Source organism: Corapipo altera, unplaced genomic scaffold (assembly GCF_003945725.1).
Source record: "Corapipo altera isolate COAL_440 unplaced genomic scaffold, ASM394572v1 239, whole genome shotgun sequence".
Classification (NCBI taxonomy): Eukaryota; Metazoa; Chordata; class Aves; order Passeriformes; family Pipridae; genus Corapipo; species Corapipo altera.
This window is the reverse complement of record NW_020884938.1, coordinates 1,740,760-1,765,401: the sequence shown is the minus strand read 5'-3', so window position 1 is coordinate 1,765,401 and position 24,642 is coordinate 1,740,760. Positions and strand designations below refer to the sequence as shown.

The window sequence follows — 24,642 nt, the reverse complement described above, 5'->3', positions numbered from 1 at the left end:
CACACACTGCCTAGGCTGGTGGTGTTGCCCAAAAGCTCACTGGAATTTTCTGCCTTGCAAGACGAACTGCACGAGCTCCTCTGTGCATGTGAAGTCCCTGTTCCCTTTGTGCTGGCACTGCGTGGTTCTGTCACCCAGCCCGTGCCTTGGTTTACCCATCTGCAAGGTGTAACTGCTTGGGAGCATTTTCTTCCCTTCTCCAACTGGAAGGGGGAAAAAAAAAATCCAAGACTTTCAAATCCCTGGTATTTAAAGAATCAAGGGAACCAGGACTACTCTAACAAAGGCCTATATTTATGCAACAGTGTGTGTTTACATCCCACCCACACACTCTGCTGACAACATCTTCACCTATGTTCAGCTCCATAATCTCCTCTCTAGAATTTCTTAGGCATTTTCAGATGTTAAGAAGGAGCTAAGGCATGCTAAGCAGCTTACTGCTCTCTGTTTACACAAACAGTAATTTCCTTTTATTACAAATGTTGGTTTCACACTGTTCTCACCAGTTTTCGCCTCTCGGGGGTGCTGGGTGAAGGAGCAGCTTTTCCTGTGTCCCCAGTTTCTCTGCAGAACGGGAACCTCTGTAAATAGGTGAATATAAAGGGATCTTCCTGGCATTTCCTGGCTGATGGATCACTGTGTGCAAGGCAAGGGGCAAAATGCATCATAACTCTTGGGAGATGTTCTGCCAGAGAAAGTGTTCACTATGTATATATCTATCTCTAGAATAATTCCCTGAATACTATTGGTCTTAGAGTTGGAAAGACAAATACCTTGTCTTTAGAACTGTTAAAGGTTTCAAGCCTTTTCTTAGGTTAAGACCAAGGTTTGCTGAGAATCTGCCTCAGCAACTGTTAAAAGGTGCTGATTATTAGGCCTTTTATGACAAGGTATTAGGTCTTAAGGATGCAGCATTGTTTGCCACCTGGCAGTTACTAGACATAACATCCATAACTGTAATTAAAACTAATAATATAGTTAATGTAGAAGTGACACAGCTTAAGAGAGAAAACAGTAGCCCTGTTACAACAGAAAAGGAACTTGTGCTCTGCAAGGCAAGATTTGAAAAGTCTAACTCTGGAGACTATCTGAATTTTCCCCACAGCTTGTTAGCCATACTCTTATTCTCTTAGCTTTCTATCATAAACAAAAACATATCCTTCAAAACTAACTAATAAAAAAAATGGAGGTTGCAGGTTAGCACTTGGCTTGGTCATTGCTGTATCTCATTAGTAGGACAAATAAAGCTGCATGTGATCTTTTGCAATAAGCTGTTGCCACATACATACCAGGCTACAAAGTTATGAAACAACAACAAAATGAAGATATATTAAAAAAAAAAAATTGGACCATGTTCATGTGTAAGAAATAGTATTAGGCTACTTGTTCCATGCAATACTTCTGAAATTATGAAGAGTAAAGGCAATGGCTGTGCTGCCAGACCTGAGAAGCAAATTGTAACTCTCAGTATTTTTTTTCTCTTTGAGAAGGAAAAGCACAGATCACACCAAGAAGTTCAAGATATGAAAATTCCTTACTTCTCCTACTGGAATCAGTCATGCTGGTTTCCAGACACCTTCTGATATGAAAATATGCTGAGTGCCACAGGGTTATTCCAATAAATTAACAAAGCAAGCCTTGGTCACAGCACTTGGTCATTGTTCTCAGTGCTTTAGCATGAAGTGATTATTGATTATTGGTGAGTGGATGATGTGCCCTGTGGATTAAGCAGGCCCTGGTGAGCAGCACAGTGATGCCAAATGTGCCCTTTCCATGGTGCTCTCCTCTCCCTGCTGTCATTTGAAACACTGTCTGCTCTTGAGAGAGACCCCTTTGCAAACAAATTGGCTGAAGGCAAATGTGTCAGTATGTTTTGTTATTTAGCACGTGCTTTGTATTACCTCTAAATTCCTGTTACCACATTTCTCCCTCCCACATCACCCAGAGCAAGCAAGGGCTGGCAGCAGAATTAGCATTTCAACAGCCAGAATTTTTTGAGGATGTGGGATGAACCTGGATCTGAGAGCCTCCTGCTCACTTTGAGAATCAACAGTAGTCACAAAACGGTTTGCACAAGGAAACTGCAAACCAAATGGTAGTACACAAAGTATAGAGAGAAAATATTGCTGATACAGCTTCCAAAATGAAGTTCCCAGTTTTCTAAGAGCACACAGCTTGAAACAGGGCCTGTAAAGGGTTTTTTTTTCCCAAAGCCAGACTTACAACCCCCATACTTCAGCCATGTCACACAGAACATTGGGGTCTGCCTCTGCTTAGTGTTGGATCCTAGCAAAAGGTATGGGAAATGGATGCTTGACTTTTATTTTCTTTTCTTTCGGAAAAGATTCTGGCAGATGCCTATGGAAAACACCAGAGGTTGCTTTGTTTATCTAGTTTTTTCTGTTGCCCTTTTCATACAGATCTTCATAGCTCGTTTCCCTTTGCCAGAACTGGGGTCTGTTAGTCCACAGTCACAACTAAAAGTCAGAGAACAGACTTCTCAGCTTAGTCCAAAGTGATCATTGGGATTATGCCGAGAGGCTTGGAAGCTGCACTAAAATTGCTCAAACTGCCATCACCTACTGGGTAGAAACCACCTTTTCAGATCATACTTGCAAATTTCTACAGCTTTAGGAATGTAATCACCAGATGCTTAACCCAAGCCCCAAAATCCTTGCTCAAATGTTAGAATCAGGCTCAAGGGAAAAGCTTTCACTAACATGACCTACTTTCCACCTCTTGCCAAAGAAACCTGAGAGGAGTTTAACTTGAGACCTTTGCAAGCTTAATGGGCCACGATGTGACACACAAAGAGAAAAAAATCCCCACCAAGTGCCTGTGTGGATATCACTGTTTTGAAGCCAACAATGGGACAGGAATGATGCTTGTGCCAAGTGTAGCTTCTCTGGGAGGTTTAAAATAGAGTGTAGCGAGGGTGTTTCAGTTGATGTTGCAAACAGACTAAAACCAACTAGAATTTATTTTGGCAGGAAAATTTCAATATCCTTTCTTTGTCCCTGCTGCCCAGTGTAGAGCCCTGAGGTGGAAGTCAGTGATGCATGTGGGGCCTTGGCACGAGGAATGTAAAGGATTCCTTGCCCAGGTTATGGTCTTTGTCCTCACCTCACCTCTCTCTGCAACCCCAACACTTTTCCATTCCTGCCTTGTGGTTCCTCATGCATTTTAAACACTAAAAGCTACTTAACACTCTTCTGGCCACTGTTCCAGTAGGATTTCCCTTATCCAGCCCAGATAGGGTGATCATACAAAAGGAGCGGAATTAATACTTGATTATAATTTCTGTGACAAATCAGCATCTTCAGAGGAACATAAACAGGAATTAACCTCAATAATAAAGACAGTAGAGCTCATATTCCTTCTCCCCTGCCTGCACTGAAAAAAGAGGAGTGAACTTGCAGCATCCCATATAAGAGATCTCAAAGGGAGTGTAAGCAATGCCTTGGTTTTGCTCTTTGGATCCTTTTAGGGAGAGGAGAGCACGGCTTTCTATCATGAGACGAGATTATTATTCATTATTATGCATTATTCACAAAAGGCACCTAAAATTTGCCAACAAATGATCTGTGTTTCTTCAGAAAATTTTCCCAGTAGAGCATTCCCAGAGGGGTGTTAGGCAGAGGTGAAGCTTTGATATTTTTAGGTTAGGTGGATGATCACTCGATAAGGTCACTTGATAAGGCCACACAGATGTGACAGACGGTACTGGCAACTTTTCCTGGGCTCCAGAAATGGCAGCAGGTACTTTGTTACCCTTCTGGAGAAGTTCTAGGCCGTTGATCTGGCTTAGCACTCAGTAAATCTGACTTTCCCTCCAACTTGGAAACCAGCCTTGCTGAGTGATACTGGACCAGCTTCACTGCTCGTGTCCCTTCCCACCTCCCCCACGAAAATGGGTATCATGAGACATCAAACTCTTTTCAAAGGCTTTATGCAAAATGAGAGATTAATGATTACTAGTGAATCCCTGACCATAGAAAACATTTGCTGTTTCCAAGCAGGGCTTGGTAATCACCTCTTGGAGCTCTTTCTGATGACAGAGACTGCTGTGGGATTTTCACAGCTGGCCAAGATGACTTGTCACCTGCCCAGTAAAGGTGACAGTACTCCTTCCCTCCTGCTGGTGCTCCATCCTATGTGGCTCCTTTTCCTATCAATTATATACCTTCAGCTGGCCCAGTATTTAATTTTACCTTTATTCTAATGAGTTAAAGGCACTTTACGAGTGCACCATCAGTTGCTCTCTTCTTTTATGACAGTTTGATTTAATCCATGTCTTAAGAAAATGGCATGCCTACAACATAATTATCATGTTTGCTAACTGGAAAGGATTAAGGGTGGTTAAATGATGGCCTGTTGAGTTCATGTGCCACACACTGGGTTGGGTTGGTGTCTGCTTACAGAAGTTTCCAAGTTTCCTGGTAGATTTACCCCCCATCAAACTATATTTGACTTTCACCATGTGGCCTTTCAGACCCTACCTCATATTCCTGGAATTTTGGGGAAATTCCAGTAAAAGATTTTAAGATGTGTCTGCAACACAGGTTACAGCATATAGTACATGTAGAGATATTTGATATAAACAAGATAATCTTGAAACTGCATCCTGTCCAACCACAGTGGGGTTGGTTTAGTGCTTGTCATGGGGTTGCATCAGATTTCTCAGATGTTCCCAATTTTAGAGCTAGCCACAGGATCTTTATCCTAAACAGCTATGTGCAGCTAAACCTGTAACTGGAGTTAAATGAATACCCTGAAAAATGTTATTAAAAAAAAAGGAAAGAAAAAGAAGGGATTAAAATGGGTTTGGGGTAAAAGAACAATCATCTTTGTAGGCCTGGAGATAAGAGAGATGAGATTGAAATGAGATAGCCAGTGATTAGCAAAGGTTTAGTGTGACAAACTAATCTACCTTTTTGATGAGAGAGCTGCTTTTCTTGGAAAGGGAAATGGGACTCATCCTGTCTATATGCACCTCGCCTTAAATGTTCTGGGGTTTTTTGTTTTGGTTTGGGGTTTTTTGTTTGGGGTTTTTGTTTTGTTTGTTTGTTGTTCTCACGATTAATTATTTGCTAATCTAGAGATGATGTGGGGAAGAAATTGCAAGATCTGTTATGAAGCAACCCAAGGAGATACAAACAGGCCCTGAAAAAGAGGAGGCACATGCAGGAAAGGGGAGTCCAGTGTTGGGAACAAATTTGGTGCTGTGTACTGAGGAACTGCAACACATTTAAAAAAACAAGGACCTGGATTTACCAGCTCATCATAATACAAATAATCAGAATTAGTGATTCAGCTTCCTCAACAAGGACTGTGTTGGGGAGCGTTTGTTCCTCATTAGAGGCATCTGGAGAAGCTGATGGGGAATACAGGGAATAAAGCTTAGCACTCTCAACATTGTAAGTGATATGTGGGAGATACCAGTGTAAAAGGACAAAGTAGAGGATGGTTATGAACTGGCCGTGTATCATTTTAGAGTAGAAATGAGATTCTTCCTGACTGCTCAAGAAATGCGGTCAAGGAGCAGCCTTCTAGTGACAGTTTAGGGATAAAAAACATTTTTAAACAGAGTTGATGTCTACCAGCAAATTTGAGATTAGCACTGACAGAACCATTGATGGGATAATGTTCTGGAAATCCCCTGCTTGCCTGCCATTTCACTGGCTCTCCCTGTCACATTTCTGTGCATGTCCAGAAATGTCCCTCTCTGAACACCTCAGTGTCTCTTTTCCAAAATATGGAGTAAGAAATGATACTCTCCCACACTTAAACTCTGAGTAAACAGCATGAGAGCACATGTGGAGAGAATACAAAACTCAGTACAGCTGGCCCTTTCCTTTAGAAGAGAATGGAGAAAATACAGGAGCCACAAGCACATTTTTAATGAAATAAGACTTCCTGGAAGAGTGAGCTGTGGTTTCATCTCCCTTTTCAGCTTCCTCCTCCCCTGAGCACTGAAACGGGTTCAATCTCGCACCTTCCTTTTCCCTCAGACCCTTCTGAGATGTGTCACAACACCGGTACGGTACGTGCAAGGAGCTGAAGAGGTTTTCTGCAGCCCTGAGTGAGGCAATTAAATCCTAGAGGATTTCAGACTGTGCTGTTCTCCGGGTTTATTTTCACAGCCAGGCCCTGGGGAGCTCCCTGCTGGGCAAGGTAATTGCTGTGAATTCCCTCTGAGCTGCTCAATGTCCACCAGTATTACGGAGGGAGCCTAATGGAAACTCTGGGATTTGTGGCAACAGGAGTCACGCACAAATGCCAATTCCTTTCAACTTTTAGACGAAAGCTGCCCCCTCTTACAGGGAGCCAAACCCTGCCTGGATGTGTTCAGATGCCTTCAAGACTTCCAGAGGATTTGAGCAGAGCAACATTTAGGGCACGACTCTGGTCTGCAACATAGCACTACACAGAAATACCTGAATTAGGGAGGAAAATAAACCTGGAGAGCTCCAGGTGTGAGGCCTTCAGGTGCTTAAAGATGACATTATGAGACATCTGGAAGTCCACCAGTACCTGACACTAGGTTTTGATGCATCAGTCAGCTGGGTACTACTGAAACTCTGTTAGATGATGCTGTTCTAGACTTCAGATGGCCTTTGTTATTTTACTTGAACTTCTGTCTGTGAAATGCTGGTAGAACACTAACAAAGATTGAAATTGCAGATTGAAATTGCAAACTGAAAGCAGATTATTCTGTAATCTTCCTCTTATAAACCCAGTGTTATTATCCTCAGGAATTTTCTCCTCTTGAAATTTCGGGATTATTGAGCAGTGCTCGCTCTTACAGCAGATCACGAAACACCCATGGTTGTACACGCTGCCACGGTGGATTCCTTTGAGCCTTGGATAATCAGGGTAATTGCTAAGCCCGCACCTCCCACGGGCTGCAGGGAGCGGGGCCGATCCCAGATCCCTTCCGATCGAAGGGCGTGTTCCCCCCACCCAGCCCGGCTTGCCGGTACCGCATCCCACCGCTCCCCATCCCACCAGTGCCTGGACCCTCTGCTCCCCATCCCACCGACCCCAGGGACCCCCGGGCCCCCCTGCTCCCCATCCCAGTGACGCCCGGACCCCCCTGCTCCCCATCCCATCAATCCCTGGACCCACTACTCCCCATCCCACCGACCCCCCGGACCGCACTGCTCCCCATTACACTGATCCACGCGGACCCCACCGCTCTCCATCCCACCGCCCCCCGGATCCTGCTGCTCCCCCCGACCCCCAGACCCCAGTGCTTCCCATCGCACCGCCCCTCGAACCGCACTGCTGCCCATCGCCTGGACACCACCGCTCCAGCCGTGCGGGGGGCTGGGCGGGACGAGCCCCGCGGGACCGCTTCGCTGGAGGCCGTGAGCATCCGGGCGGCCCCGCAGGGTGGGAATGCGGGGTCAGACGGGGCTGGGGGACCGAGGGGCCCGCGGGGTCCCAGAGCTCCGAGGATCGCGGGGCGCTGGGTGCGGGTCCCCGCTGGGTGCGGGTCCCCCCGCGCGGCGGGAGCGCGGCCTCATTTGCATGCTGCCCTCGGATTGGCTGGGGCGCCTTGGGCCACCTGGGGGCGGCTCGTGATTGGCTGCGGCGCGGGCCGGCGGCGGGGGCGCGGCCGCGGGTAACGCGCGGGGCGGCGCCGGGAGCGCGCACAGTCGCCGGGCAGCGGCCGCCGCGCCCTGTCCCCGTGTCTGTCCCTGTGTCTGTCCCTGTCCCCGCGCCCCGCCGGACACCATGCTGGACCGCGAGGGCGGCTGGAGCGTGTCCTTCGCCGGCTGCGGCTTCCTGGGCGTCTACCACATCGGCGCGGCCACCTGCCTGCAGGAGCGCGCCCCGCACGTCATCCGCGACGCGCGGCACATCTACGGCGCCTCCGCGGGCGCGCTCGCCGGGGCCGTGCTCGTCGGGGGCGGCTCGCTGGGTGAGGAGGGGGCTGTGCGGGGCCGGGCAAGGGGCAGGGGCGGTGGGACCGGCCCCGGGGAGCGCCCGGCGGTCGGCGGGGCTGAGCCGGGCTTAGCTAGGCTGGGCTCGGCCGGGCTGGGCTGCGCTGCCCGTCCGCTCCGTGCGGGGCTGGCTCCGAGCCTCCCGTTTCTCGTGTTCTGCCCCTAAAAAGGAGCGAGACCCCCTTCGGTGGAATTAAATCCGGACGCGGTACGCGGCGTAAGGAATGGTCTTGGTGATGCTTGATCCTATTCCCGAGACTGGCGTAGTAGAGCGGTGGGAATTTCCCCCCCCCCCCCGGGGTAGGGCAGGGGGGTGTGTGTGTGTGTGGGGGTGTGTGTGTGTGTGTGTGTCCGTCCCTTATCCCCAGGTATGTGTTCCTGTGCCCCTCCACCCCCAGATGTCGGGCAGGGGGGTGTTTGTGTGCCCCTGGTCCCCGAGGTGTGTGTCTGTGTGTCCCTGGACCCCCAGGTGTAGGGCAGGGGGTTGTTTGTGTGTTCCCTGGACCCCCGGGGTAGAGCTGGGGGGTGCTTGTATGTCCCTGGACCCCGAGGTGTGTGTCTGTCTCTCACCCCCAGGGGTAGGGCAGGGGGTTGTCTGTGTATTCCCTGGACCCCCAGGTGAAGGGCAGGGGTTGTTTGTGTGTTCCCTGGACCCCCAGGGGTAGGGCTGGGGGGTGCTTGTATGTCCCTAGACCCCGAGGTGTGTGTCTGTGTGTCCCTGGACCCCCAGGTGTAGAGCAGGGGTTGTTTGTGTGTTCCCCGGACCCCCAGGTGTAGGGCAGGGGTTGTCCGTGTGTTCCCTGGACCCCCAGGTGTAGGGCAGGGGGTTGTTTGTGTGTTCCCCGGACCCCCAGGTGTAGAGCAGGGGTTGTTTGTGTGTTCCCTGGACCCCCAGGGATAGGGCAGGGGTTGTTTGTGTGTTCCCTGGACCCCCAGGTGTAGAGCAGGGGTTGTTTGTGTATTCCCTGGACCCCCAGGTGTAGGGCAGGGGTTGTCTGTGTGTTCCCTGGACCCTCAGGTGTAGGGCAGGAGTTATCTGTGTGTTCCCCGGACCCCCAGGTGTAGGGCAGGGGTTGTTTGTGTGTTCCCCGGACCCCCAGGTGTAGGGCAGGGGTTGTTTGTGTGTTCCCGGACCCCCAGGGATAGGGCATGGGGGTGTTTCCATCCCTGCACCCCCAGGTGTGTGTTTCTGTGCCCCCCGAGGGTCTCCCGCGCCCCCGGGGCAGTCACAGCCGCTCTTCCCACCCCCGTCCAAAGTACGGGAATGAAAAGCCGGGCTAGCGGGAGACAGCTGAGCCCGACACCCGTCCTAAGCAAGCCGGCCCAGCCTGTCCCCGGCTGTAAACAGCGTGTTTGCGCTGCGTTGGGAAATCGAGCATCTCTGCGCGGTTACCTTTGCACGTGGAGGGTCAGGTGGCTTTATCTTGCTTCCTCCAAAGCTTCTCCTTTCTTGGGGTAAGGCTCAGAGAGTTAAGGTCAGGGCTTAGGTTAGCTTTAACACGCTTTTCCTCTCTAATCTGGGCCCAGTGTATGTTGCAAAGGTCGCTCAGGTGTGCGATTAGGAACGGTGGATTGATTAAAATCACTGATTTTAATTGTCATTTAAAGAAGAGAGTTAATCTTGTGTTGTGTTTATGCTGGATGCAAGATGCTAGTTTGCAACTAAATATAATATGTCCTGTGAAATAAGTGCCTGTTTTCCAGCAGTAGGAAAAGTATACCTTTTATAATTTATTTATTATATATATTTATATACATATCCTTCTTCACTACATATTTATTATATCTATTCATATTATTATATATTTGTTATATATATTTATATAATATATACTATGAATATTATATAGTTACCGTTTTAATACCTCTACCTATTTAGGGCTCATGAGAACTCAAACACACATTTATCCAGTGAATTAGACATTACAGCCAGCTTGATACCAGCTGTGCAAACATCAAGGTGTTTATTGTAGTAGCTGGACTGCAGTTTAAAAATTCGTAGGAAATGCCTGGAAATGGTTTTCTTTTTAAACTCAAGGAATCCACCGAGTAAAAGCTTGTCTAGTTCATGGCTCAGCACTGATTGTTTTTGCTGGTGGTGCCTTTGACTGTTTTAGAACTAGGAGGTTTTATAAATTCAGATTTCTTCTTACTTAGAGGATGAGGAGAACAGTAAGTACTTATTTTGAATTTGGCGAGGTTCACGGGTTTTGCTTTTAAGTTTCTGAGGGAACAATTCCCTGACTAAAACAGACAGAAGTTCTCTGTGTGTGCAGGAGGGTAATGCTGTGAAATGCTTGTCCCTGCTGCTTAACCACTGAGCTCTAGCACACAGGCTTAATTTCTTCAAAGCTTTAGCAGGAAACTTGTGCTACTTAAATTTCTTAATTTAATTTTGCTGTATTTTCCTGACACAGCACACTTACTATGAGGCCAATATCGTATTTTCCCCCAATAGCTGTTTATTTTTAGAACATATCCAGTTCTAAGTCTTGTCACTGTAAATGATTTCAGAAGGAAGCTGCTTTAAATATTCAAAGCGCTCTCAAGCACAGAAAATGTATATTGTTTACCTGACAGTATGAGTTAGTAACAGCTTTTAAATCTCCTGACATTTTAATCACTGAGAGTTGCAGACTTCAAGTAATTGCTTTGTCTCTCCCTTCTCGTACACCAGTGGAGATTTTTGCTTTCCTCTAACCAATAGAATATCTTGTATGTGTGTGATCACTGTCCAAGGTAGAGGATTTCATGGGCAAGTGCATTTCTTCTGGAAATTTAAAAAAGCAAAAAAGAAAAAAAAAAGGCATTACTTGGGAATGTTGGAAGACTAATTCAAAGCCAGCCACATCCTAAAATCTGTTAATCATTGTAAATTGATAAGACTAGGAAGGTATTCCCATGTTAATTTTTAGCTGTAATTTTTGTGAGCTTGTGTGAAAGCAGAGGATTGTAAATAAGCTCTAAAGAAGCAGTAAGTGCTACAATAGTATGATGTACTTAATGAGTTTTTATTGTACACCTCCCTTACTCTGATATACTTTGATGTGCAGTATTTGTTGTCCCTGCAGTTGTAGTTATAAGTAAGTCCCCTTTGTTCTCACAGTTACATTTTACTGTGGGAAGAGAGAGCCAAAATCTCCTCAGAGGTGAGCAGTAGAGGGATGAGAGGCAGCAGACACGAGCTGGAACATGGTGAATTCAGAGGAGGTGTAAGGAAAAGACAATTACCATGAGGGTTGTAAAATAATGGAAGTTGTGGGACCTCCATCCTTGGTCTTGACTGGACCCAGCCCTGCATTAGTCCATTTGCTGGTGCACATGAAGTGACTGTGTATTTGTGAACAGGGGTTGTGGCTAAAATTTAAGAGCATATTTTAAATAAAGGGTTTTCTTTTCGCTTGATGTTACCTGTTGGATAGGCAGAAACAGTCTGTAGAATTTCAAATTGCAGACAAAGTAATCATTAGCCACTGAATGGAAAAAACAAAGTGTACTTTTCCAGACTGACACAGAGCTTTCCTGCATTGTATTTGGGGGAGGTTGGAAGCTTAGAGGTGACTGCTTTTGAGGATGAAGTACGTTCCAGGCTGTTTCAAACTGGAATGGTTAAGTGGCACTCCTCATATTAGACATCCCCCATGGATGTCCTGGAGAATCCTGATGTTTTGAAGGTGCTGGGATCATCCATTCTAGTGGGACACTAAAGAGAACAGGTTTACTGGAGCCTGCAAATTCAATGTCAGGTTTTACCCTCTGGAATAAACTCAGGTTTTACTCTATGAGAAACAGATTAATAGTTACACAACAGTTAAAAGTAGGAATACAGAAATATAACTAGAAACAGTTCACATTTAATAGGAACATTAATTTCTTTAGCTCTCCCGTGTTTCAAAAGTAAAACAGGTGTACCAAGGTCTGACTTGAGCTCTAGCCCTTGGTCCTTTTTGGAGAAGGTCCTATTTTGGAATACACCAATGTGTATTGCTGTATTAATTCATTGTGTTCTATTGTAGTGTAATTGTAATTTTAGTCCTGTTGAGGAAAGAAAGCAGAAGGACAAGAAGTTGGAATACTTTGAAGTCTGTTGAATTACTGACAAACAGCTTTTTAAATTTTTGGTGCTTTAATATCACATACTCTTGGGTAGACACAATTTTATTTTTTTCTTGCTTTGGAGCTCTTCTTGTTTTGAAAATACGTTCCAATAATCAAAATATATAGTTTTTTCCCTTAGTTTTTCTCTCTATAGACTCCCCAAAGTGTTGAAATTCTTGTACGTGGAGGAGATGGGTAAAATGCTAAATCACATTTCATTTTGACGGGTAGTTGTTTTCTGAGAGGAAGCTGAAATGAGAGGAATTCAAACCAAAACTGTTAGATGTCACCAGTTTTGCTGCCCTTTAAGGGGTGTTCATAAGGTGAGCTGATACATTTCTTTACAATGAGAGAGAAATAATGGCAATACAAGGTTAATAGAGAGCACTGGTTTATTAATTTTTTCTGCAGAAATAGGCCTGCAGTGCAAATAAGTAAAGATGTTCTCATGCTTCAAACTTAAATAATACCTTGAGCTTCAGTTTGACAGGATGCTGTCTAGAAAAACAGGGTCAGGACCTGGCAGAGAAATGACAACGTGTATATTTATTTGTTTGCTCTTGGTCTGTATTTTAGAACAAACAATTCACCAAAGTTTTTAAAAAAGGTCATTATTTTGCAAAAGGCAATTACTGCATGTGCTCCAAGGCTGCTCTTCCTGCCCAGAGTTCTGGTGGTTCAGTATCTCCTGTAAAATGCTTCATTCCTTTCTTTAGGAAGTTCTGGAAGGTTGAGCAGTGCTAAATAAAAATAATAATAATAAAAAAAGAGGTGGTAACTTATATCCGAATGCAAGAAAATTAGAACTGTCCAAATCCTGCTTTTGGAGGCAACTTCACTTGTCAGGCTGGGACTTGTGCAATTATTTGTGAGCAAAAATAAACACATGTTTGGCCATGAACAGTGAGCTGTGTCTAAACTGTTTGCTGTCTCCTGGGATGGGGTCAGTGGGTTTGTGGCCCAAGGCTTTGCTCTGGGTGAGTGGAATGAACAAAGTCCTAGTGCTAAAAATGGAGTATTGTCTGATACCTCAGATTTTTTCAGAGATACTCTGTTGAATGTAGACTTCTGGTTAAGGATGATCAATGTTTAGATGTTGCTATTTGAGAGGGGAAAAAAATAACTTTGTAGGAAGATAATATTTTTGGAAATCAATCAGAGGCTTAAGCAGAGTTGTCTCCAGTGCAGCGCTCACATTTAACCTGATAAATTGAATCCAGTCTATTACAATAAAACATGTAAGTTCTGAAAATATTTTTAGATGGCCTTGTAGCCTGTCACTCAGGGTGATAACCTGCTGCTTTGACCTTCTTCCCCACCCCTTTTCTTCTCCCAAGTTGACAAACTCATTGGGCAATTTCCTCAAAGTGTGCCCTGGAGAAATGTGGTGTTAGAAGTTCAGACAGAACACTGCAGGTGGATGAGCTGCTGCTCCTCCTGTCACTCAGTGTCAGGGTGCTTTTAGTGTTCTTCAGGAACAGTCATGTCTCCTGGGAATTGGATTTTGGGGCTCTCAAACCATGACAAGTGGGTTGATCTGCTTCCTCACCAGCCATCCTGTGGAGATTAAATCTGTGCGTCAGATACTGGGGGGGTTTTATGGACGCTGCATGTGGAATATGACCATTCACATGTGCTTATCCTTGTTTTTTCTTACAGAACGTGCTTCTGGAATGAGTGACTCCTAGTGAAAGCTTCTTATATGGGTGTTTTACACGTAGAATCTACATCTAGATAACTTAGCCTTCACCAAGACTTTTTTCTGAAAGCCTGAAGTGATTTATTTTTTCCTCTCAGAAGACTCCTAAACTCCCTTAGTTATTTTATCCATTAAAAAGGTCCTGAATTTTCATTCTAGCAGTCAGAGAGATAAGTTGGAGCTCTAGACCTGCTTTATTAGTCCCAAGTGTGGGTTTTGTTTTTTGGCGTATCTTCTGTTCTTAAAATAAATGCATTTTCTTTTCAGCTCAAGCCTGTGCAGATGTTCTGGCGTTGGCCAAAGAAGCCAGAAAGCGAAATCTTGGTCCTCTCCATCCCTCCTTTAATGTGATAAAGATAATTAGAGATGGACTGATGAGGAATCTTCCAGAGAACACTCACCAGTTGTCATCGGGCAGACTCTGCATCTCACTAACCAGAGTATCAGATGGCAAAAATGCACTGATCTCTAATTTTAACTCTAAAGAAGAAGTTATCCAGGTATGTTTATTTTTGGCAACTTGTAGAAGTTTCTGTAATCTTAATTTCACGTCATCTGTTGGATTTCCACTTGAAACATTTTAGGATGTTTTGTGACTTGGACAGTATTTTAAAGAGGAATTCAAGCTCTCTTACACTAAATTCACATATTAGTTTCCCCAGTCCACGTGAATTGTTTTACTGAAAAAGGTGTGAGGGATCAGTCATAAAAAGGGTAAATACCTTTAAAGTGCATTGCATCTAATGAAACTATATCCTGAGTGAATAAGAATTTTTTGAGGTCATTCTTATAAAAGCAACGATCAAAAAACAGTCAAAAATTGCTTTTAAAAATTCTTACTATCATATTACAAATATGATCTCTATACCTATAGATACATCTATTAATATGATCCCAGGATGTTGGTATTTATGTGCCCAGTTATTACTTTGATTACTCAGGTAATGTATAACTTGAGTGAATGATCATAAACTTTTCCTTGCTTATTACCATTTCCAGAAATGGTCTTTTAGTAAGTCTTACCTTTTTTTAAGATGGAATATGGTTACATTCTAAAAAAGATGTTTAAAATAATACTTAACTTAATATCCTGGGGTTTTCCCCCAATTTTTATTCAGGTGTTCTTGCTGGGGATTTTTTTGGTTGCTTGCTTGTTTTTGCTAATCTCTAAAAAAAAAAATAAATGTTAATGTCAGCAGTTGAACAGTTAACATTTAATTTATATGGTCTTATTTTCTTACAGGCTTTAATCTGTAGTTCATTTGTCCCTATTTATTGTGGCCTAATTCCACCGTCGTTTAGAGGTGTGGTAAGTCTCTGTTTTTAACATCTAAAAGTAGTTCTGGATATTCTGAAAATATTCAGACTGTGGTGTTTTGGTTTATCCTGCTGTAAAATAAATACTTTCATCATAGATTTTAATCCTGGAGCTGTAACAACTTCCCAAAAAAAGAAAGAAATGAATTTGTGGAGTATCTGTAACATTCATTTCCACACACATATGCTGCCTCTCTCTCCCCCACCAAAGATGCATTAATTAAGAGGTTATTATAAGATAACAAGTATTTAACTTCTGGATAAATATTTATTGAAGAAAGTGCTGCTCTTTCACCTACAAAATTTATATGAAAGCATATATTTTGTCTGAAAAACAAAATCCTGTAAGATAGTTTATTATGTATCTGTGTGTTCTGGCTGTGGATAGATCTGCCTCACAACTGGATTAAACTTCTGTGTTCACTTAGGTGCAAACAAAGCTTTTTAATGTCTTCTGGCATTTGTATTCAGTGTCAGAAAGTTTGCTTTTTAGGGGTTAAATGTCAGTTTATTGGTATATTCTGTTACTTCTCAGGATCTGCTGGTTACAAAACCTCTAAATACTTCATGGCCATACTGGGCTTTCTGAAATCCCCTGTTAAAGAGACCAAAACTGCAGAAGAGTCACCATGGTTTGGTGTAGGTGTTTTAATTACAGTCTGAAAGCAGAGGTGGATTGCAGATAAATCAAGGCAGTGACATTCATTTGCTTTCCCTCCAACTTTGGTCTCCTTACCCAAGGAGAAGGGAAGAAAGAAGGAAAACTTTAAACATCTTTAATGGTGGTTGGTTACAGACTGTTCTCAAGGCAGCTTGGAAGTACAGGCATGAGATGTATTTTCTTACTCATGCTGAAATTTAAGCAAAAGTGATTAGAATTTTATAGGGATTTTTTTTTATCTGTACTCTAAACTCTTCCAGATTGAAGGTGTTATAAAAACAGGAAGTTGGACTGAATCCAAGGTTTAGGTGGTTCCAGGCTAATCTGGCTGTTTTAGTTCTGGTCACCAGATGACAATGTTATTTTAAAAGGCATGGTTCAGAGTACAAAAATATACAAATAATGCTTTATTTGGTCTTATTTTGAGGAAAGGAAGGAAGCACCGCATCCTTTTAATCTTTTTGATGTGATTTTAGTGCTTAGGAGGTGTTTTTTGATGTAGCTTGGTAAGAATACCACAGTTGCTTATGCTTGGCATGACTCTTACAGGCTTAAGGACAGTAGAATGTCAAGTATGTAAACTTTGTAGTGTCTTCTTGTTTACTGGCTTGGCGTTCCCGTGTGTATAGTTTAAAACAAAGACTTAGGGATAATGTTCAATAGGTGTATCTAATTCCTAATTGTGAAGCTTTTGGGTGTGGTGGGTTTTGTTTGTTTTTTTTTTCACTCCTTTACACACAGCAAGATTTAAAAATCACTAGGGGGAGCAACCAGGCAGAAACTGCAAGTAATTAAAATCATTTACCTCTGTAGAACAGTGATTCAGGTGTGTACTCCCACCTTTTATTAATTCCATGAGAAGGCTGCATGCTGTGGTTCCTCCTGTGCCAAACCTGTTGTGTTGTACTTGATGCTTCTACAAAGTTAGGAAGGAGGAGAAATCAGCCACTAAACTCCTTTTGCCCCTGCTCCCAACTGGCCCCCAGTGGAAAACTGGAGCTGTTGAGCGAGTGGAGGGGTTGTCTTTAGCCACTGCAGCTGCTGCACTGTGCATTAGTTACCCCAAAACAGAACTCTCTGCTTCTTGGATCTTAAAATGTCTCAGGAGGCGATGCACTAAAAACTACAGCAGTGGGCAATTCAGTGCAGAGGAGGCCAAAGCATAATCTGACATTTTCATTCACAGCAGAATAGAGACCCACAACTGCTGGCGAGGTTGAGAGTGTCCATTTTACTTGCAATTTCTTAATATCCAAATGTTTTTGATGCTTTTATATCAAATTCTGAGAGTAACTTTAGGGTCCTCATTCTAACTGAATGGTTGCTATGTTGGAATTGAGCTTTGAAGTGCAGAGCTGCTGTTTTACTGGTGTTCTTTCCAGAGATGAGCCCTGGGAGCTCTTCGGTTGAGGAAGAGCAGAACAGCTGTGCTGCTTCTCCTCTGTGTGTTGTGCAGCCTTATGATCTTTAAAATGCACTTTTATAACCATACAGAAGATCCCAAACAGAATACTCTTGGGCTGTCTGTGGAATTGTAGGTAGGAATGTTTTTTAGAACTTGTCAGCCTCTGAGGCTCGTCGTGTCTGTTGATTTTTGCAGCGCTATGTGGACGGAGGGATCAGCGACAACTTACCCCACTATGAGTGCAAGAACACCATCACTGTGTCCCCTTTTGCTGGGGAGTGTGACATCTGCCCCAAGGGGAAGTCTGCCAACTTCCACGAGATGAATGTGACCAACACCAGCATCCAGTTCAGTCTGGGGAACTTCTATCGTTTGACACAAGCCCTCTTTCCACCAGAGCCCAAGGTAAGTCACTGCCTTCATGTAGTTCATCAAGGTGCAGTAACCTTAGCATTTCATCTGCTCATATAAACTCCTCTGGTGACATTTCTCTTCTTGTTTCTATTTTTATTCGTGTTTTGCCTTCATTTCTCCTTGGTTTTAGTCTCTCAGACTCAAAATGCATGTCCTGTGGTTGGCTTTCAGTATTTATTTGGGAATTACCACAGGGTTCTGCCATGAAATGAACACTGGTGAATTAATAGCTGTCAGTTGGTAGTCCTTTCATGTTTACCTGCTAACTGGGTGCTTCAGAACTTTGAAGAATTTCTAAAAGTTCATGGTTTTGTGAAGTTCTCAATTAATACTCGATGCAGGCAAGTTGCCTTTAAACTTTAAGTGCTGTGAGTTGCAGATCTGGTGAGGGAGATGCTCTTCAGTGGCTGTTGTGCAAGCTGAAAAAATGAAAACAAACCTTCCAAGTGGCTTGGGATATACTGCAGCAGAGAAGTAATTTTTCTGACTGCTTTTCTTACAAAAGACTGAAAAGCCACTTCCACCTTCCATTCTTGAAACTGTTGATCTCAGGTTGAAACTCCTTTTATTTGCCTGACTCATTTTACTCTGTTTGCAGGTGCTTGGAGAGATCTGTGAGCAAGGATATTTGGATGCTCTTAAATTCTTGAAAGAGAATGGTATGTTAAACTTGTAGATAATTATTCATGATAGTCCTTAACCTGAGTTTAAAAAAACCCAAAACCAAACAAAAGCAAAAACAACAAAAAAAAAACAAACAAAAATCCACCAAACAAACAAAAAATGTTGAGGGGTTTGTGTGTGGCTGAGAAGGGACTGGGCCTTTGAGGCTGTTTAAGGGGTCATGGTAAGTTTATTTCTTGTAGAAATCACAGCTGTGGCAACTGCTCCCCTGAGGTGAGTTGTGTTGCCACACAGAAATTGAACTTTTGGGGCTTTGTCAAATTTTGTGAAGTGAATGTTAAGTGAAATTATCAAAGAATTCTAGGCAAATCATATTATTAGATTCCTTTGTGTTAATTGTGAAGGATGGGAGTAGGCTACTGTTTCCCACTCCTGTGAAATCTGCTGTTATCCAAGTGAATTCCTGCTAGTCCAGACCTGGGAGCTGTCTAATAACAATATAAACTCAGTCACAGGAAAATCCTTACTCTGTATCATGAAGGACTTCAGAAGAAGACCACGTGTAATGGAGCAGTTGTTGAGACCCAGATAAGTTTAGGAAGAAGAATTGGAAGTTGTTCTACTCCTAGAATTTTAGTAACATGTTTTATATTAATAATATAAATTAACATATATATTATGTTAATATATTTAACTTATATCAGTAATATAATAATAAGCTTTGCATGCTTTGAGACAAACAAGTTGAAAACAGTAACCATGTGTTAAATATGATTAGTCGCTCTAGTCTTTGGGTGCAGAAGCAAATTGGTACTCGGTCAGGTTAGAGGAATAATGGGGATGGAAATGGGATATTTGCACTACTACAGTAATATTATTTAATATTTAATGAGAGTCCTGCTTTCTGCCTTTTACCAGGTGATTAAAAGCACAAGGTCCACAAAGAGTCTGTGCCTCGTGGTTGCCTGTGCTGAGATGGTTCTGTTGCTGTCCTGCACCCACAAGTTCCCTGTGGGCATGTTTCCACCTGTATCTGACACTAATATCTGAGATTCCTTGCTGTTTTCCCTTGCTCTCTTTGCCCCGCTGCTGTCCTCCTTTTCACACTCCTAATCCTGTGATCAACTTTGTTTTTGTTCTGTCACAGCTTTGTTTTGCATCGAGCTTAATCAGTGATAATTATAACCTTTCCAAGGTCATTCATTATGCTTCTCCTTTCTTGTTATTTCAACTGTAGGAGTTCATTTCCCCCTCCCATCTGTGACACTTCAAATAATTATTTTTTTGCTAAGTTCACTGTATATTCTTTTGACATGTCTTTTAGTAGTACTTTTAAGCAGAATACAGGTTCTGTTGCATGTAGGTATGGATCCTACTCAAATTTGGTGGTCTTTTTACATATGTAATTTTATAATGCTTTTCTGGAAACAGAGTATAAATACCCTTCTTGTATTTTCCACTTAGTACTCATTATCTGGTGCTTATTTCTGAGGTAATTATCAGTGCTATTTCTTAATTGGCACCAGTTTTGCAATGCAACCAGTGTTGATTTAGATCTGTACTTTGGATATACCTGGAAAAAAATACTGTAACCTACTTGGCTTTCCTTTTCAGCCCTGTTGCAGCAATGCTTCAGAGTACCCACGTGATACCTGCCATGTTAAATTTCCCAGATATCTGATGTGGTTTAGGTGTTTTCTTTCAAATATATTTTAAATCAGTTCTCCTTTTCCCCTTCAAATCATTTTCTTTCTTGCAGGAGAACAACTTTGGTGAATGACTGTATGTTTTCAGTGCAGTTTCACTTAGTTGTTGACTCTTCCCTTTTCTTTAGAACCTGTTTTAAAGTAAGACCTAAACCTTGGAAGGAATTTTAATCACACATCAGAGTGATTTAAACACTTGTGGGATGTATTTGACGTTGGGTGGACAATGTTCCCTCAGGACAGGTCTTTGTGCAGACACAAAGGTGCTGCACAGGAGCTCTGGGGACCAGTGGATCAATCCTAAGTGGAAACTCTTGGCTCTTTCAGGTATTTTGAATGACTCAATTTATATCCACTTGTCCTTCACGAAAAGAAATCCTCACGAGGCTGCGCAGCACAGTGACCTTGTGAAGAAAAGAAAACTGGCAGAAAATAACAGAGTAGAAACTTTGAAAATGGAAGTGCTTAATGAGCAGCTAAAGCCAAACCCGTGGCCTTTGGAGAAGAGCATATTTGAGAGCCTGCCTCCCAGACTGCGGAAAGGTCTGTGCTTCAGGCTGTTCCCTGTAACTTTTGAGTGGCAAATGTTGGTTTTTATTATTTTAAAATTAATTCTTAGACTTACTGCTTAAAAGTCCTGGGTGTAATCCCTTTTCTCCCTGTGTTTCCCATTTTTTAAAGTAGCATAGAGGAGGTTTATGGTAACAATGCCCTGAGTTAATTATTGTGGTTTTTATCTGAGCCTTGTTCAGTAACGCTCGATAACATTAACTGAAGATTGCAAAACCTCGAGAAAATTGCTTAAACTGCTTTCAAAAGGTCTTAACACCTTTCCCAAACTCATTATTCTTAAGCACTGCAGGAAGCTTGTAAGGAACAGAATGGATTCTACGCTCAGTTCTCCAAACTCTTCCCAATGAGGGTGATATCCTACCTGCTGCTGCCATACACACTCCCGGTGGAGTCTGCTTACTCCGTTGCTTTACGGTAAGGAACTCTTCAGGAACCCCATCCAGGTAGTTTGGGTCCTTCTTTGTGAAGTCAGGACTGAAATCCAGTGTTTACTCACCGTATAAATTCTCTTACCAGCTTTGTGTAGGTTCACACTGGAAGTTATGCTCTTGAAACAGGGCTTAATTGGGTCAGTTTTTCAGTTCTGGTAAAGGAGAAATGCTAAATGAAAGCACCATGAACCCTAAGCTTAAGAGAATTGCAGTCCTTTAGCAGCAGATGTCATCTTTATTTTAGAAAATAATTGAAAAATCAGATGTTCTATAAATGAAACCACACACAACTCCAGTGTTTTGCTTCTGTGCCACTTGATTTGGCACTTCTGTGCCATTTTTGGTAGATGGGGAAGCCAGTTTCCACAGATTTTTGGGGGGTTTTCCTCCTTGTCCCACTCTGATGTGACTGACTTGTGTTAAGGGTGGCATTAGGAAAAAAAATATATTTGTGACACCGTTCTGGTTTTGCCCTCTCTTTATTCTTCCCTTGTGCTTTGCTTTTTTTTTCTTCCTTCCTCTTCCACTGATCAGAAAGTTCCTTCCACACAGAAAGAGCACTTGGAGACAGGAATATTGGTCAGGCACTCAGAGATGCAGTGAAGGAAAGACATGAGTGGGCTAGATGGGAATTCAGGGAGCTTGGGAAGAAATGGGTGCGTTGGTGAGGGAGTTAACTCGAGGAGAATGGAGGCTGTGTTGGATGTGGGACACGGTACGTAAAAATAAAACACAGATCAGATCTACTGCTTGCAAAAAGTGTATTTTGATTTGGATTTTTTGGCTGTTTCTGCAGGTTAGTGAACTGGTTTCCTGACATGCCTGCTGATGTTCGATGGATGCAAGAGCAGCTCTTTCGGCTCGCTGGGACAGTTTATTCCCAGGCTAAAAGCAAACTGTTCTGGGCATCCAGGTAAAGTGCCAACTTTCTTTCTTACAAGAAGATGTCATGATTTTTCTCAAGGGTAACATGAAAGAGCTCTCACTGCTTCAAATCTATTTCCTGGTGCTTCTTGGGAGTCTGGACAGGAAACACTGTAAGAGTTAGGAAGTAGGTGAATAAGGAGGACAGTCTTGTAGGATGGTTGGGAAGAATTAAAATAAGACACATGATGGAAAAGTTTTAGGAGCCTCTGTTTCTGTAGAAGAGAAACCTCAGCTTCATTATCTTCTCTTACCCAGCTAGGGCGAGATTTGGACTTTCAGACTTTTAATTTCTGTTTAACTTTGCAGCACTGAGGGGGGAAGGGGGGTGACACCTCACTGTGAATCTGAGAATCCTGTCGCTGTTTCACTCCTTTCTTTCTCTTTACCCAGGAAAGACGATTTTCCATCACTGAGGGAATGTCCAACAGTCCCATCCACTGTGGAATTTCATTCCTCATACTGCCACCTCAAAATGCCTCACTCTACCTCACACATTGAGAGCTGGCTCTGGGAATCTTCCTGCTTCCTTCAGTCAGCTATGAAAAATCCCTCTGCTGAAATACAGGAGCATCCAGACCTAAAGTCCTATCCCAGTTTCCTCCCAAGTCCTGAGGAGTCTGCGTTGGACATGGATGTTGACTCTTCCTCGGAGACGAGTTTCCAAACTGCTCCAGAGTATTGATTTGGAAGCAGATTCCACACTTTCCCAAATTCCAAATTTGGCAGGGAAACTTCAAACCCTAAAGGACTAAAGGTCGTTTTGTTTATTGCCAATGAGTCTTGGAAAATTACTTGTTTACAGCTTCCTGACAAATCTGCCTTGGGAATTTTACTGTTTTAAGGATTATAAAAGCAGTGGCTGCTATACTAAGTGACAGATTATAATTCTGTTGAAGCACCAGCTCAATCAACTGTAGTAAGACTTGTAGTTAAACAGTGTCTCTTTGGAAATAAATTTATTAAAAATTTACCTGCAGCATAAAAATGTAAATTCTGTCAACAGATTGTTAAACAACCATCGGCAACAGAACCTTTTTAAAGATATAATTCTTTATTATGTGTTAGGATTACTTTTATAGCACTTAAATGAAATTGGGACTTTTATTTCATAAAGGGAAACCCACCAATTTTTAGTGGCCTCCAGAGCCCGTTTGCCTTATGTTTAAAGATGCTGTTGTGTTTATGGAAGGTTGTCTGCACGAGATACTGTAGGAACAGCGTTACTCTAAGTTGTGGTGTGTGTGTTTCACAGTTCTTTTCCTCTGTGTTTCTTTCCCTCTTCAAATAATTCAAGGGAAAAAGACACAAGAAATGGGGCACGTTCCCCTGAAGTGTAAACAGGTACAGTTTGTGATTTCAGAGGACTTTTTTTGAACTTCATAGAAAGGTTTAATACTTGACTAAGTAGGTAAAGCAGTGGCTGTGATGAGTAGCAAACAGTAAGTCAAGAAGGTGTTAAACTTTACAGAAGATGTTAACAAAAATCAGTGTCTAGCAAGTGGTGAGTGATGTTTAGGTTGTCTGTAATTATTCTTGATATTTTTTCCCCTCCAACTTGAGAGATTTTTCTTCTCCTTCTTTCACTTCCCTCTTGCCAAAGGTGGGAAGAAAAAGGGTGTCCCCCCCTCTCCTGGTGAGGTGCATCCCAAAGGAAGTTTTCCAGGACTGTTGGAAGCAGCAAGTGTGTAAGACTTAGTGGAAATACCAATATCCAGGGAGCTGTGCAAAGGTTCCAGAGTCTCAGCTCTGATTTCCCTGAGCTTGAAGTGCTACATTTTACAGAATCAAGATGGATTTGGGGCTGGTGAGGAGCAGGGGAGGAGGTGCTGAGTTGTCCATTTCCATATTCCAGGAGTGTGGTGCTATTTTACTTCAACTCTTCTGCTCGTTTCTTGTGTGGTCGTGTCTTCAAATTTGCACGAGAAGCTGGGAATGTTCCTCTAACTACAACTAAAATGAGCAAGATCTGTTTTATATCGTCTCCATTTGTAATTTTAAACTTTGTAAAACAAAATTCTAGAATGTTCTGCAAAACATAGTTTACCAGAACGTGTAAGAATTTAATGGTCTGTGTGTTGGAATAGTTCTATTAACTCTGTTTAAATCAACCTTAACCACTTTTTCTGTTGGGCACAGCTCCAGTTTTGTCTCCTTTTTCTAAAATAAAACCACAATCTCTTCTGTTACCTTGTTTTCTGAGCTTTCTTGAGTACAATTCAGAATTATACTGAATAATCTGAAGTTAAATCAGAATGTGTTTGTTTCACTGAATGTTGAAGTGATTTGATGTTTCTGAGGGGTCTTATTTTTCAGAGAACTACTCTGGAGTTTGAGAGGTGCTTGTTCATTCTCCAGCTGGACCAACATCACCTTAAAGGTTTTGTTTGTTTGTTTTGCAATTCACTGGTTTACAAGTAGCTTGTTGCATTTAAAGAGAAACAAGAACCAGAGAAAGAAGGTGTGTGTCTGGAGAAAGAAGACAAATGGTGTCTTGCTTCTGAGTTAAAACTCTGTAATTTAGCAGGTAACTAAATATTATAAATAACATAAAATACAATCATTAGATAATATCTGTATAATAAAATAATTTATTGATATTTTTATTATAAACATTAAGATTTATTATACAAAATATAAATAACAATATAAGCAGATGACAAGATATAAATAACATAAAAATACAAATACAATAGTAAATAACGTATAATATAAAAGTAACATGAAGGTGTTGATTTGATATATTTAATATGAATATAAAAATTTGTATATAAATTCTGTAAAATAGAAATTACAAGCTGATAACAAAATATCAAATACAAATACAATAAAATTATATGA

General features: G+C 42.5%; 1 protein-coding gene across 1 annotated transcript; it reads left to right on the top strand.

Moving 5' to 3' along the window:
• Positions 1 to 7,700: 7,700 nt before the first annotated feature.
• On the top strand, positions 7,701 to 23,990 carry LOC113955356 (1-acylglycerol-3-phosphate O-acyltransferase Pnpla3-like). Its single transcript, XM_027660718.1, has 9 exons — positions 7,701 to 7,927; positions 14,014 to 14,246; positions 14,990 to 15,055; positions 17,325 to 17,534; positions 18,142 to 18,202; positions 20,201 to 20,416; positions 20,728 to 20,860; positions 21,674 to 21,790; positions 22,195 to 23,990. The coding sequence occupies exons 1-9, from the start codon at positions 7,741 to 7,743 to the stop codon at positions 22,484 to 22,486; spliced, it is 1,515 nt and encodes a 504-aa protein (XP_027516519.1). The 5' UTR covers positions 7,701 to 7,740; the 3' UTR covers positions 22,487 to 23,990.
• The last annotated feature ends 652 nt before the right edge of the window (positions 23,991 to 24,642 follow it).

Bases quoted from the DNA above. Each gene is read 5' to 3' on its own strand.
- LOC113955356 (XM_027660718.1), top strand. From the start codon at position 7,741: ATGCTGGACCGCGAGGGCGGCTGGAGCGTGTCCTTCGCCGGCTGCGGC. The intron at 20,861-21,673 runs GTAAGGAACTCT...CTGTTTCTGCAG, and splicing joins GCTTACTCCGTTGCTTTACG to GTTAGTGAACTGGTTTCCTG. The intron at 21,791-22,194 runs GTAAAGTGCCAA...CTCTTTACCCAG, and splicing joins AAACTGTTCTGGGCATCCAG to GAAAGACGATTTTCCATCAC.